This window comes from Myotis lucifugus, unplaced genomic scaffold (assembly GCF_000147115.1).
Source record: "Myotis lucifugus unplaced genomic scaffold, Myoluc2.0 scaffold_2, whole genome shotgun sequence".
Lineage (NCBI taxonomy): Eukaryota > Metazoa > Chordata > Mammalia > Chiroptera > Vespertilionidae > Myotis > Myotis lucifugus.
This window is the reverse complement of record NW_005871050.1, coordinates 18,367,069-18,382,997: the sequence shown is the minus strand read 5'-3', so window position 1 is coordinate 18,382,997 and position 15,929 is coordinate 18,367,069. Positions and strand designations below refer to the sequence as shown.

General features: G+C 38.4%; 1 protein-coding gene across 1 annotated transcript in view; it reads left to right on the top strand.

Moving 5' to 3' along the window:
* Positions 1-1,878: 1,878 nt before the first annotated feature.
* The window catches only part of WDR44 (WD repeat domain 44), a gene marked incomplete at its 5' end in the record, with an annotated part of 94,037 nt that continues 79,986 nt past the window's right edge, over positions 1,879-15,929 (top strand). The window contains one exon of the mRNA XM_023758496.1: positions 1,879-1,920. Within this exon, the coding sequence (XP_023614264.1) occupies positions 1,879-1,920 (42 nt within the window). The remainder of the gene's footprint in view (positions 1,921-15,929) is intronic.

Genomic DNA, 15,929 nt, shown 5'->3' with positions numbered 1-15,929 from the left:
TGTTTAAAAACTAACAATTACTGGAGTGTGACCAAAGTCATTTCCTTACAATGGTTTAGAAATCCCTTTCCTACAATTCTGAAATACAAAAAGCTCTGGAAACCAAAAATTTTTATTTTGTATTTTTTTAGTAACTTATTTAACAGTCAAATTGATCTAACCTACACTTATTTGCCAGTATCTGACCTAAACTGAATGAGGCTATTTACTGATATTTATTTACCCAGTATGAATAATTGTATGGTTTGCTGCAAGAAATATTACCATATTTAAATATGCAGTGTTTTCCCTGAACTCCCTGGCGTGTTACATTACACAGTACCTGGCATTTGGTTTTACACAAGTCTGCCAGACAATGCCAGATCTTTTCCTGGTTGCTTTACAAGAGGAATCTACAGTCCTATTTGGGCCGTTCTGTGGCCATGCCCCTGTCCCAAGCCAATCTTTTCTGCAGCCATCCTTAGCAATACTTGAGGCTGCCCAAACAGCTCAGAGAGCTCTCCTGCCATGCCAATGGGAAAAATAAAAATAAATATACTTCACGATCATATAGAAAGTCAATGTAATCACTTTGATTGTCAATGATCTGTTGTTTAAGAAAGAACATATTAGTCTTTTATAAAGTACTTATTTTCATCACTTGATATTGGGCAGTCAAGAATCAGAATATAGTTACTTGCTCTTAGCCTTGCAAGGATATCTGCTCAGTATATAGCATTTACCATTTGACTGATGCACATCTTGGACAGTATATAAGAATTTCTTTCACATTAGGTGTGGGCAGCAACAGATATTTATAGAGAAAAAAATAACGGGAGGCCATAACTGGCTCAGCTCCAACAACAAATGCATCATTACTCCATGGAACTGGTACACTCCCCACATTTCTCATGGACCCCACCCTGTTGCCCACAGGACCATATCTAGGGATCTCAATTAGAGATATTGTAAGTAAATAGTGCACGCCATTCTAGTAACGCTAGAGGTGGTGGACCTGCCTATGCCCTAGGGTGGGCTATTCAGGGTTTGGATAAATTAAGACGATGTAAATGCAAATGCAAACCACAATGCCAACGTTTCCTATTTCCTCTTAAGAAAAAAAAAAATCACCCCTCTGAAAACGCCTCACTCAGGAACTGTAGAGTTAGTGGGTAAAAGGTTCTCTGAACCACCACCTACGTCGGGGAGCGCTCCCTCAAAGCCGGGGTACCACGCCGCTCCTGCGCAGGTTCTAGACTCCTCCCTTTGGAGCTCTGCCCCACCCTTCTAGGCTACTTCCGGCCCTCACTGAACGCCCTCAACGCGCTTGCGCCGTTTTGATAGGCTTCTGGGGCCGAAGAAATCCGAGCACTGCCCCTCTGGAACCGCCCCCGCCCCCTCTTCGCCCCGCCCACGCTTTACCGGCCCCCGCCCGAAATCTCGCGAGGGTAGGTGCGCGTCCGTATTTTGCGGACAACTAGCTCTCACAGCTGCTGTAATTGCTGCTGCGGGAGAAACCGGAGCGGCTGTAGTCGGCGCGCCCGCCCTCCCCCTTTGACGAGAGACACCGCCTCTTCTCTCGCTCTGGTTATACACCTATTGCGGGGAGCGGCGGCTGCAACAGTCCCTGGACCCAACGCCGTCTCATCTCTTCAGACGGCCGCTTTGCCGGTCATTCCCGCAGCCCCGCTTCTGACGGCGCCCCCCTGCTCCTAACCGGTTCCTCACTTCAGAACGTCCGTTCACTCCTCATCCTCGCGCAGGACTCACCTCCCACGGTCTTGCCGAGGTGGAGGAAGACGAGGAGACGAGAGTCACCCTCCTAGGCGGCGTCGGCCCCCTCACCCGCGGGTGTGTCCTATAAATGGCGTCGGAAAGCGACACCGAAGAATTCTTTGATGCCCCAGAAGATGTGCACCTAGGGGGTGGCTACCCTGTAGGGTAAGTAGCTATGGCCCAGAAGCCGGGCGTCACGGTCACCCGGCTTCCCCTGTGCCGTCCCCCTTCACCCCTCGCTGGTCCCGCTGTGTCCGCCACCGCTGCTCCTGTCTCCGGCACTTCAGTGAGTCTAGGATGGGGGATCGCCCACCTCGGGCAAACCCCTTTCCCTGGTGAGAGGCCTCTGGGGCTCCAAGAGAACCCCTTTTTCGTCTTGCCCAGCTTTCTGCGAGGTGGGACAGCTCACGTGCCTGAAAGCCGGAAAGCCGGCGATTTGTGTTTGTGAGGTTCAGAGCTTACCTTTGAAACATCCGTCTGGCCTTGAATTTCCATAGATTAAAGGATCAATAACAGAAGAAATTACATTTCCCGTTTTTTCCTTTCTTTTGCCGCTAACTTACCTATTTTAGAGGTAGCTGTAACTCGCCCGATTTACCATCCTCTTTTCCTTGCACAGAAAGAAAAGGAGTGGCGAAAAGGGTTGGGTGTTTACTTAGGAAAGTCCTCTAGCTGATGTACTCTAGATCAACAGTGTTTTATTAAAATGCCACCTTACCGTGAGGCAAAGGAAATTGAAGGTCCTTTACCATTAGGGAGAATGCAGTCTTAAAAGGTAGCCGCACATAAATGTATACAACCGACTACAGAGATACAAACAAGTGCTGAGTAATCTGGTGGTTGAAAGGAGACCCACAGCTTTGTGCTTTTTAATCTAATTCTGCAAGATGTTTTAGTGGTGATTAATATGGGAGATTCTGAGTAGGAAGTATAGTAGTTGGAATGCTTCCCTTGACTAGGACTTTTATTTACCCACTCCTCCACTATTCAAAGTTGGGATAATATTTATAGAGATTTTGCCAAACTCTTCTATGGACTCGTGTGGGACTAGAGGCAGTAAAATATATATGTTCATGGTGTAAGAACTTGAGAATTGGTAAAATTTGTATGTTAATGTAAGGCACTAATATGGTCAACTGCCATCAATTTTCAAGCTTACTCCTTGGAAGAAAGACCTTGTTTGATGCAAGCAAAGTTATCCTTACATTCTAGAAGTCGTTTTAAAACCTAATATATAATGTATTACCAAAAAAATTACAGCAATAAAGTCAAAGAATGTACATAGATAAATCCTGATGTGTGTGTTTCCAAAAACCTTCTTCATACCTTCTTCATATCACTACGAGGGGATTTGGGGGGTGGGAATGGCCAATCTTGAGATTTCACTGTTTCTCCTTCAAATTCAGTATCTGAAACAAGTTCATAGCTAAATGATAGAGGATAGAAAATACATTTGGATTTCCAAATACATTGGATCCCCTTGAAGTTAAATTTTATTTTTGTGGTTTCCCCCTCAAAGTAATGAACTTTCAGTTCAGTTTAAATGAAGCCTAATTCTTTAATACTTATGTATGTGTGGAGTGGGGAGGGAAATAACAATTGATGTATAGGATTGTAATCAATTTAGAACTGTGTGAATAGTGGTTCTTTTCTAATGAATAAAACATTTAATTTCGAAGGACAGTCATATCAGCAGCTGTGTAAACTGCCAAGTCTAGCACCTGGCACAGAGAAAAAACTCAAATGTTTATTCCTTTCTCCTTCCTTTCTTGGAATTAGCAAAATTAACATCATACAGTGCTTACTTTGGGAGGAAGTATGCAAAACTTGGAGCTATTTAACTTGTCTAAATTGATGAGTCATTTTGATAGAATTGATAGAGTCATTTCTTCCCTCATGGGACAATATAGCTTCTCAAGCTCTTTGATCCTTTGATACTAGGTGAAAAGTAAAAACTTCTCTCTTGGGACCCAGTGTTCTAATTTTAACTCTAACCTGCCCAAATGTTTAGCCTGTTGAGCCCTATGGATAAAACTACTATGTCAGTCTCAATTTCATGGCTTCATCCTGTAATAGTCAGGGGATTTGGAAGAGAATTAGACTCACCTGGAGAACTGCATCTGAAAAGAACTAACAGTACTGCCAGGATAGCAAAGGTTGGCATAATTAACATATCCTCTATCCTTTGTGACAAGTTTTGTCATTTGCATAAGGTACTGTGAGGAGACCTAGAAATGCAGTGAGAAATCTTGATCTGTGAAAACAGATGGGGTCACTAGATACCTGGTCATCAGAGTATCTTCTGTCCTTTGATGTGAACCAAAGTAGCACAACATACAAACTAAGAGGTTAACAGACTGAGTTTGGGCACTTGAAAAAATGTTTCTTGCACCTTGGCCAGTGTGGCTTGTTGTTTGAGCATTGCCCTGTACCCAGAAGGTCAGGGGTTCGATTCCTGGTCAGGGCACATACCCAGGTTGGGGGTTCAATCCCCTGTCCTGGTGTGCATATGCAAGGCAACCTATCAATGTTTCTCTCTCACATTGACATTTCTCCCTCTCCCTTCCTCTCTAAATCAAGAAAAACATATCCTCAGGTGAGGATTTTAAAAAATAAAAAATATATGCTTCTTGCTATTGTATGTTCTAGAGTACACAGACCATTTCACCAAATTTGTAGTAAACTGAGTGGGCAGTTGAGAGTTATTTCATTTTTGTTAATTAGTGGAATCCAAATACATAATCCATTTCCTAGTACTGTTTTTTTTCTATTCCCCTCCAGTGGCATTTTCAGCTTTATTCTACACTTTGAAAGCAAATTTAATAAGTTAAAAATCAGTCCAGTTTTTTATAGGGAGACTTTTTATTTCAATGCAGCCTACTTTTCCACAGTGGCAGATCATCTCCACTTGATCAGCTTTGCAATATATACCACATTTATAATGCTTTATTTTGGTTGATACTTTAGGTCAGGTTTTCTTATTCTTATCTCCATTTTTATATATGAGGAACCTTAGGCCCTTAGGCTCAAAGAAGTTAATGAATTGGCTTAGGAGGCAACACTTGTGACAGAGCTGGAATTTAAAACCAATTCTCCAGACTCCTACTTTAGTATATATTTTCCAATGCATCATAGCAGCCTCACACTGTGTGTGTGTGTGTATGTGTGTGTGTGTGTGTGTGTGTGTTTGATAGAATTCTGAAGTAAAATGCTTTAGGACCTACTTGCTGAATTGAACTGATGCATCTATTTAAAACCAGCAGCCCAAACTTTTCAGTTCTCTTGACTAGCGGTTCCCACTTTCTCTTTCAGGAATGTGTGTTTTGTTTTGTCAGATAGGAATTTTATAAGATCATGGTGTGCTACAGCTAGAAGGGACATCTAGTTAAACCCCATATAAAATGTTATGAAAACCAAAGCCCAGAGAGGGAAAGTGACTTGTCCAAGGTGCCACAGCAAATCAGTAACAGAGTTAGGACTATAATCCAGATTAGTTTCAATTAGTTTCAGTCTAGTATTGTTTTTTCTGCTACCATGCTGTCTTTTGATAAAGCAGGAAGGGGAGGAGGAAGTGTGGTATAGCAGAAAAAAAAGCCCTGGACTATGAGTCATTTCATTTCCTCATCTTTAAATTGAGGAGATTCTGAGAACCCTCCCAACTGTAAAAGTCTGTCATATTGAGGTTTAATAGTGTGCTTTTATTGATAAACTTTTGTTCTTAGGAAATCTTTCTATGATTTTATTTTAGTTTTTAAGTGAACAAACTTGATGCTATTGGGATATGATGCAAAACCTGTAGATTTCAAATTAAAGATTTACTGGGTAAATTCTATATGAGATGAATGTTCCTGCTAATTTGTGGATTATACATATGCATACTAAAGGCTGGCACTGAGAACATGCTATAAAAATAAATGTGACATTTTGAGCATTCTTTATTTAAAATTCTTTTTTCATGGCAACCAAAATATTTTGAGGTGTTGGAAGGAATGATAGAATGGTAACATTTTTAGAGTAGGGAGACTGGGAGATCATTTAATCCAGGCCTCCCATTTAACTGGAAGAAATCTAGGCTCAGAGAAGGGAAGTGACACATTGCTGATTAGTGGCGGACTGGGAACTAGAACTCCAGTCTCCTGGTTGCTCATTTATTCCATGTTGCCTTGTCTGTGGAAGGAGGGAAAGTATTGCTTGCTGAGTATCCCTGCTGTAGGTTTTTGGCATTTACCCTATTAGCAGGGCTCTTGAGATGGTTTACTCTCATCTACTGAGATTGTTTTTTCATATCTTGCTGTCAGAAGACATTGTTCTAGGATCTTGAATTTTGCCCACTAATTTTCTCCAGGATGAACAAAGATTACAGAATAGCTGATCTAGGAACAGTGGTGGTTACTTATTTCATTTTATTTTTAGCAATCTAGTTAGTGTCAACTGCAGTCTATCTTTGTAGATTAGAGTAATAGTGAAATCTTGATTTTCAAACCATAAGAACTGAGATCAAACTGTCCTGAAAAATTTATTCTAAAAAACAAAAAGTTGCACAGCTTCCTTTGATGAAAACAGCTTCTCACTTTACTTGGGCATCATAAACATTTCTCTCTGAGTTGAAAATTGATACAAGTTTTAATAAATATTTGTGGATAAGGGTTATTTGTGGAAAGATTCCTAAAAAATGGCTGTTCCTGAGTTTATATTTAATCATAGATTATATTTTATTGCTGTTGGCTATGTGGATTGATAGGAATATATTTGTAAATGCTGTTTTATCACACCCAGGTAATATCATATTGAAGTGAGAAAACCTACATGTTAATTAGTAAATTCAAGTTCTAATTTAGTGGTCTCCAATTGTCAATTGGCCACTGATAGAGATAGGACAATGGTAGTAGTATTGTGGTTTGGGGGCTAACTTTGAATCTGTACAAACTTCTATAAACTGAAAACTTTATTCTGTTCTTGTGATAATCTGCATAAAGTGGGGTAGATAAAATTTGATATTTAAAATGTTAAAAACCTAGATAGATTTAGGATATCTACAGTTCAGTAGTGATCCTACAGAACAGAAAATAATTTCCAGTTGTTGGTATTTGAGGCTTATTTTGTAACATATACATTACACAAAACTCTGTGTGTTCTCTTCAGTCCATTGTTTTAACTTTGACAAAGTCAGGTGAATTTGCCAGGGAAGCCCCTTGATGAGGCTGTTTGTTGCCTCATACTCTGCCTGCAATTCTACTAATTACTTCCTGGGGTAGTATGGGTGGAGGAAGTGGGTGATCTTAAGGGTGGTGGTGAGGGATTGAGGTGAAGGTGGTGAAGGTAGCCCTACAGACTGTGTAGAGAGCAGGTTATAAGGCTGCTCCCTGGGGCATTGATAACTGAAATATGGCAAATAACACCATTTAGTACTATTTTAGATATGTAGCTACACAGTGAATTAAATAAACCTTTCTGTAAGAGATTAATAATTAATAGCCCAAAGAAATACTTCAAACAAAATTTAAAGCAATAAAAACTGCAGGTACTTTATGATGTCTTTCTGATGTTTAACTGGAATTGATAATCAACTTACATTTCTATTTTCTACCCAGAGCTAAGCTAATTTCTACCAACTTTCATAAGGTCTGTTCCCCTCTAGATGTTGGATGTTATTCTGTTAACCAGCTAAACCTTTAATTGGGTGCTTTCCTTACTCTTCAGAGCAGAGCCCTATTCATTTTCTTATTTCAAATTGAGCAGTCTTTGTGTTAGTCTGTCATTTCATGATTCAAATTTGAGGAAAAAGCACATAAGACATAATGTGGGCCTCATACCTGATGGCAACCCTAATGTTTTTCCCCAGTCAGTATACAAATTTATCTTGGTTACTATAGCTACCAGCCTATCAGTTATTCTTCTAGCTCTTTTGCCTTCTCTCAGATATTAGGATTACCATATAATCAGGTTCTGCTACAGCTCTTCAGGTCTTAGCATTTTATTACCAGCTACAGCTGTCTGGCAATTTACAGTTTGGCATTCCATCAGGGTCAGTTGGTTTTAGGTCCATAAACCCTTTTTGTCTCCAAACATTTTAAACATACAGAATTTAACAAGGACACATTTAGGCAACAATTTCCTCATACTAATTTTCTCAGTTCCATTGTTAGTCCTTGTCTTGAAGATTGAATGCATTGCATCACTCGGATTCAATGGCTGCCCCTTTGTAATATCAAGGAGAATAAATTTAAAGATCAAAGAGAGACCATTTAAGAAATACATGTGCAGATGTGATTTAGACTCCAGATCATCACTAACTACCTGAAGTGACTTAAAAGCACCTTGATTCATCAACAACCACCTAATAAGTAATATGGCTTCCAACAAAAATTATTTCTGTAGGTTATAGAAAGAATGTTTGGCCTTTAGATTTATTCATTCGAATTTGGGAAAACTCTAGAAATTGAAGAGGAAAGGTTATCTTTCTTTTGAAGCCTTTGAATAAACAGGAAAAGAAAAATAAAGACTGAATAGTTATATAGGTCTTTATTATAAGTCTTTCTATTTAATTAACAAATACATATTTTATCAAAACTTCAGAATTCATATAATTAAATTAGTTTTAAATTATAAGTATTTAGTTGTCTTCCTAAAACTAAGGCTATTGAAGAAATAAGATATATTAGTTTATATATCAGTGTTTATGTTAGTGTTTGTTTTGGGTGCTCATGCTTGCTAATATTATATGTTGTAGCAATAACTTGTAAATATGCACAGTTAATCTCTTGGTTTAACTGAATTGGAGGTGGTTAATCTGTTAATAATTTAGTAGATTTCATTATCCATATTCTTACATAACAATAAGTAATGTTTTTTTTAATCAGAATTTTAGTCTTAAGACATTGTCTGTGCTTTTCAAAAAGTGTTTATATTTCTGAATTAGAAAAGTATGTGGTAAGCTTGTAACTTCATAAATGATTAAATTAAATTCCTGCCTTGAATTTGTATTGAAATTGTGATTTGAATGGTTTCATTGTAAGACTAGTGTATCCTATTCAAGACAGTGGTTAAATTCTGATAATGCCCCAATGAGAACTTTATTTTAATTGCACAAATAGTCTTAAAAGCAGAAAAAGTTTTACTTTTTCCACAGGGCCCTAATCCTTAAAATTTTAAAGAGGAAGCGGGGGGGGGGGGATAAACTGTTTTAAGAAAAGAAAGGCCAAGAGTGAAGCATAAAATTTTTGGTAACTTCTAACAGAAAACTTTAACAATATTTTCCAATAGGCATCCTGTAACAGTGCAAGCCATACCTGTATAAGACCTACTTGACCACTACTAATCGTAATAGATTATTCCAGTACCAACACATTGAACCACGGACATTCTTATGAACCACAGGTCAAGCTTTCTCAAGAACCAATAAATAGAATGTAGAGCTTTATTCAAACTCACTTTCTCAGAAGTAGACATCCTGTTTACTAAGTAGGCAAAGAGAAGGGGTGGGAGTGCTCTTTCTGTCATTGCTTTTGAATTGGAAAGACTAGCCATGGATGACTTAATATCCATAGTCCTCTTTTAAATTTGTTCCTGAAAGTTTTTTATTTAAATTGAAAGACTGAGGGAATCATCTTTCTGGTTATTAGCAGTAGCATTAACAATTTGGATGTGTTTTTAAAAACTATTTTAAAATATGCTTATCTACCCATATCAAATTGATATGGCAGATGGTTTGAACATTTTCCCCAGCCCCATTTCCACCCCATTCACCTTCAGCTTTCTCCTTCCTATCTAATCAATGTCATTAGTACAGAGATTTTTCTAACATAACTTATTGTCCCTTACATCTGAGAAGTAACAGTGATGGTTTAAATCAGGAGCAGGGAACCTTTTTCCTGCCAAGGCCATTTGGATATTTATAACATCATTCATAGACCATACAAAATTATCAACTTAAAAATTAGCTTGCTATATTTGATCAAACATTTAATGAACTCATTCCTAATGCTTTGGGAGGGCCAGACTAAATGATTTCACAAGCCTAATACTGCCTGCGGTCTGGATGCTCCCCACCCCTCTATTGAATATAATGGGTAGGCCCGGCCAGTGTTGCCCAATGGTTGAACGTCAATCTATGAACCCAGAGGTCACAGTTCAATTCCTGGTCAGGACACATGCTAGATTGCAAGCTCCATCTCCAGTAGGGGGCGTGTAGGAGGCAGCTGATCGATGATTCTCTCTCATCATTGATGTTTCTATCTCTCGCCCTTTCTCTCTCTGAAATCAATAAAAACAGTTTTTTTTTAAATCAACCAATCAATAAATAAATATAATGTGTGGGTCTTTGGGAGAGTAAGGGAAAGATCCATTAAATTGGATATAGTGCATGCATTAGTAAGTGGGATTGGTTAGCATCACAGGTAGGGGTAGGTTATTGGGTTAGTGGAAGATAGGTAAGCAGAATGAATTGATAAAACTACCACCTTTGTTGAGTGAAAGTGAGTAGGTTTGTCAATATTTGGAATTGGTGTTTTATCTTTATTGGATTGGCTTTAGAGATTAAGGCTAATGACTGAGATCAGTCTTTTTTTCTATAAGTGAACTTTACTATCCCTGTTTGTCCCAGGACATAGCTCTTGACTGTTGACTTTTAACCTTTTCCTTATTTCCCAGCATAAAGATGTCCACAGTTGATGTGTAATAGTGATAAAGGGTTTCAGTGGCAGAAAAAAGATTTAAGTGGTGATAGGAATGGTGCGTAGGCAAGCAGACTCTATGGCAGGGGTGGGGAACCCTTTTTCTGGCAAGGGCCATTTGAATATTTATAACATCATTCTTAGGCCATACAAAATTATCAACTTAAAATTAGCCTGCTATATTTGGTCAAACATTTAATTAACTCACCCCTAATAGCTTGGCAGGGACAAATGATTTCATGGGCCTTACACGGCTCACAGGCCAAACATTCCCATCCCTGCTCTATGGCGTTCACTACTCTTCATGCTTCTACTTTGGAACTTCCTGGTTCTCTCTCTTACACACACACACACCATTTCCTATCAAAGTGAAGAGAGAAGAAATGGGGAGGGGCTGAGGCAAGGACAGTAGTTTGGATTTATATTTATGGGACCTTTGTAACTTGGGGACATCCTGTACTCAGCAAATATTAAATGTTAACAGTTAAGCCTTGCATTAACCAATTTCACCCAATAAATTTAATTTTAAAAAAAACAACAGTGAAACCTTGGGAGGTGTTGTCATTATCCTGCAGTCATATCAATTCCTTGTTACCAACTTTTTTTCCCAGTGATAAATGTGTTCACAGTAAGAAAGATAATTATAGTTCTACATGTTGTTACATGTAAAGAATGATAATGCCATACTGTCAACTAAAGTTGGTGTTTAGTTTCCAAAGTACTTTTACTCACATTACCTCTTCTGATCATCCTGTAGTTCTGTTCTGAAGGACAATTTTTGTGACATAGGTAGAACAATTATCCTAATTTTACAAATAAGAAAAGTTAGCTCAAGATGGATAAGGAATAGCCAGCAAAAGTAGAACTTCACTAATTATGGATTTAAATGGAGATGTAAAACATTAGGTTCTTTCTTACTTTCCTTTTGTAAACTATAAACATTTATGATGCTGTATTTTACATATGAATTATTGGAATGATGAGGCTAACTGTTCTGCCATTTAGGAATATATAATTTACTATTTAAAATAATGAAAGCAATATTCTTACACTCTTCTTTCTAAGCTTTGATAGAATTCATTATGTTATGGTAGCTAGGTCAGAAAATAACCTTGCTACTGAAAGAGCTGGAATCCCAGACACTGCTAACTGCATTTTAAAGGTATGTTCTTTGTCCCTAAGGGAAAACCCATCAAGAGGTAAGCCACTGCTGATTTGGGCTTCTGTGCCTCATCAAAAAGCCTTGACCACAGATTTTTTTCTGTACTTGTTGTCAGTTGTTTACTTAGGCCACAGTATTTGGTGTTTCAGTTTTTGGGGGAAGTTTTTTGGGTTTTTTGGTATAACTCTGAATCATATTTTGGCTACAAGCCACTAATTGGAAATACAATGTTTCTCTTTTTTCTTCCCCTCAAAAGTATTTTCTAACAGTCACAATGAATGCATGTCGTAGTTATTAATATTTTCCACCTAATCAAACCTCTATTGGCTGTCAGATTAATAGAGAAGATGCATTTTTACTAGGTAGGCAATTAGAAAAAATTACATCAGTAATTACTCTTTAACATGTAAATAAGATTGAATAATCTTTTTATAGTAAACAATAAATTTGGCCTACAGAATGTTTTATGTATATAATAAGCATTCTAGGTAATTTGACATTTTTCTAAAATATTTATCAAATCTGCCTGGCCAGTGTGGCTCAGTTGAGTGTCTTCCCATATATCAGGAGGTCTCTGGTTCGATTCCCCATCAAGGCCCATGCCCAGGTTGCAGTCTCAATCCTCAGTGGGGAGGGGGGTGTGTGCAGGACGCAGCTGATCAATGCTTCTCTCTCATCAGTGTTTCTCTCTCTGAAATAAAAACATTTAAAAATATATAATCAAATCTTTAATACATATTTTATTAAAGAATGCAGAAGTAGAAATTCAAATACATAAAGCACATAAATAGAATTTATACAGTAAAGTGCTTAATATTAAATCTCACTGAAATATTCCAATTTTCTATTATTCATGATATTGATCAAAAGCATAAATAATTAAAAGCAACCAATTATACCAAAACCTCAATTCAGTCATTAGTTTAAAACTACCTTTCCCATCAAACCTTGCACCAGATAACAGTAAAAAATTTTTAATTTAAGAAACAAAATAAATGATTTGGTTTGATTTTTATTTCTCTGCCCATCTTTCATGCTGAGCAATAAACTTAGAATAAGAAAAGTAAAGAATTGATTTATTTAAATGTTTTAAGAAATGGGTTTGACAGGTTCTTTAGAGCTCTAAATTCTACATAGGGTAGCCTATATAAAGTTATTAGCACTTACTTTTAAAAATTAGTACAGCATTGGATGTTTTACATAACTTAAAAAGTCATATTGGCACATTAGCTTTTGTAATATTGGCTTTTAACTCAACAACTTGATTGTTTACTTTTAAAAGTAAATGACAATGTGATTTAGTATGATTGTATTAGTACTGACTTCTAAAGACAATCATATATTGAGTTGTCTGTTTCTGTTGCAATTTTTATTAGAATTTTTAAATTTTATTTATTGTTATTTTTATTTTTAAATATATTTTTACTGGCCTCGGAGAGGAAGGGAGAGGGAGGGAGAGATAGAAACATCAATGATGAGAGAGAATCATTGATCAGCTGCCTCCCACACACCCCCCACTGGGGATCGAGCCTGCAACCCAGGCATGTGTCCTGGACCAGAATCAAACTCGGGACCCTTCAGTCCACAGGCCTACAGTCTATCCACTGAACCAAACCAGCTAGGGCTATTAGAATTACTTTAAATTATTAATAGACTAGAGGCTCGGTGCACAAAATTCCTACACTGGAGGGGACGGGATCCTTCAGCCCAGCCTGCACCCTCTCCAATCTGGGTTCGGGCCTAAACGGGCAGTCAGACGTCCCTCTCACAATCCGGGACTGCTGTTTCCCAACCACTCGCCTGCCTGCCTGCCTGATCACCCCCTAACCACTCCCCTGCCAGCCTGATCAACGCCTAACTGCTCCCTTGCTGGCCCGATCGCCCCCAACTGCCCTCCCCTGCCAACCCGGTTGCCCCCAACTGCCCTCCCCTGTGGGCCTAGTGTCCCCCAACTGCCCTCCCCTGTGGGCCTGGTCCCCCCCAACTGCCCTCCCCTGCTGGCCTGGTCCCCCCCAACTGCCAACCCCTGCTGGCCTGATCGCCCACAACTGCCCACCCCTGCCATCCATCTTGTGGTGGCCATCTTGTGTATTGGAGTGATGGTCAGTTTGCATATTGTGTATTGGAGTGATGGTCAGTTTGCATATTGGTAATGACTAATTAGCATATCCGGTTGTGACTGTGAGGGTGTCATGACCAATTTGCATATTACCCTTTTATTAATGTAGATTATTAGTATAGATGTGACTCTTTTCTACCCCATGTTGGCAAATTGGGACATTGTGATATAGGTGCCCTACCTTGGAGTTATTGTTTTTTAAAAATATGTTTTTATAAATTTGAGAGAGAGAGAGAGAGGAAGGGAGGGAGAGGGAGAGAGGAGACATCTATTGGCTGCCTCCTGCACGCCTCCTACTGGGGATCGAGCCCACAGTTCTGGCATGTGCCCTGACCAGGAATGGAACCAGCAACCTCTTGGTGCCACTCAAGCAACAGCCACATTAGCCAGGGCTGGAGTAACGATTTTAACAGGGGTGTTTTTCTTATGGTTATAAACGTACATAGTAGAATGTTTTTAGTTTAGAATTCTCGAGTAGGCCCAGGGAGGTGATATATTTTTTCAATAAATAGATTATCAAGCTATTTTCTCAGAATTTGGCATAAAACTGCATGAATTACGAAAATCAGTTTTGAAAAATTGGGTTGTCATTTTAGATAAGATATAGTTGCTTAAAGGTCCACTTTAAGTTTGTAATTACTTTATATGTGACTAGATTTATATTTCATTATAAAATTTTCTTTGATTTCATTGTTTAAAAATATTGCCACAATATCTACTTACAAAAAACATAGAACTATTATGCCAAATTTCCTCACCATCTATTTATATTAATATCATCTATAAAATAGTTACTAGGTGTTTTAGGTACATTCTACTTCTTGGCTTTCATAGTATTTAAAACTTAAAATCATCTCAAAGGATGATAAAGGTATGTGACATCTTGACCTAATTCCCTATTAAGATGATTGTCATAACTGTATTCTTGGCTTTTTGTTAATCTTGTTAATAAACCAGTATTGCCATATATCTAGGGAAATTTGAGTGATTCCTGAATTTTTTAGTTATTTTTATTTATTTTTTATTGATTTTAGAGCAGAAAGGAGAGGGAGAGAGAACTAGAAACATGATGAGAGAGAATCATTGATTGGCTGCCTCCTGCACACCCCACACCGAGACCGAAACCTGGGCATGTGCCTGGTTCATAGGTAAATGCTTCACCACTGAGCACACCGGCCAGGCAGATTCCTTTTATTTATACATATACATATATATGTATGTATATATATATTTTAATGATTTCTTTGAGGGAGAGAGAGAAACAGAGAAACATCAATTTTTTAATTTAAATCATTTATTGTTTAAAGTATTACATGAGTCTCCTTTTTCCCCCATTGACCTCTCCCTCGCCACCCAAGAAACATCAATTTATTGTTCCACCGATCTATGCATTCATTGGTTGATTCCTGTATGTGCCCTGACCCAGAATCAAATACACAACCCTGACACATTGGGACGACACTCCAACCAACTGAGCAACCTAGCCAGGGCATGATTCCTATTTTTTTGATTGCCCAGTTAAAACATGCCATTTTAGGTTGTTCTATGAAAATAAGACTCATTTATGACTTCATAGCACTTATTTTTCCTGCTCTTCCTAGACTTTTCAGGTTCAGTTGAGATTGTCACTGTTGGTAGAATCCCAGCTTAAATATGGCTATGAAAATGGGTGCTGTACTGTCACAAATGATTTGAGTTTGAAAGGCCAGCAGATGATTTTCTCTTAGATCTAATTTCTTTACTGTTATTAGATTGTAGGTGCTGCTTGACTCCCCACGTTCTATGGGGGGGGGGTTCTTCACTTAGCATATAGTCTAGAAAACTTGAGATTCAAACTAATTAATAAAATTAGTATATGCATTTCCGTTCCAATGAATAATACTGCATACCAAATTTTAAGAACTATGTACTTAGAGCAAGGTTTTTAAAATAAAATAGTATCACCCTAGCCCGTGTCTGGCAAACTGTGGCTCGCGAGCCACATGCGGCTCTTTGGCCCCTTGAGTGTGGCTCTTCCTAATTAAGTTAATAACAATGTACCTACCTATATAGTTTAAGTTTAAAAAATTTGGCTCTCAAAAGAAATTTCAATCGTTGTACTGTTGATATTTGGCTCTGTTGACTAATGAGTTTGCCAACCACTGCCCTAGGCGGTTTGGATAGAGTGTCCGCCCGCAGACTGAAGGATCCCAGGTTCGATTCTGTTGCAGGGTCCCCATCC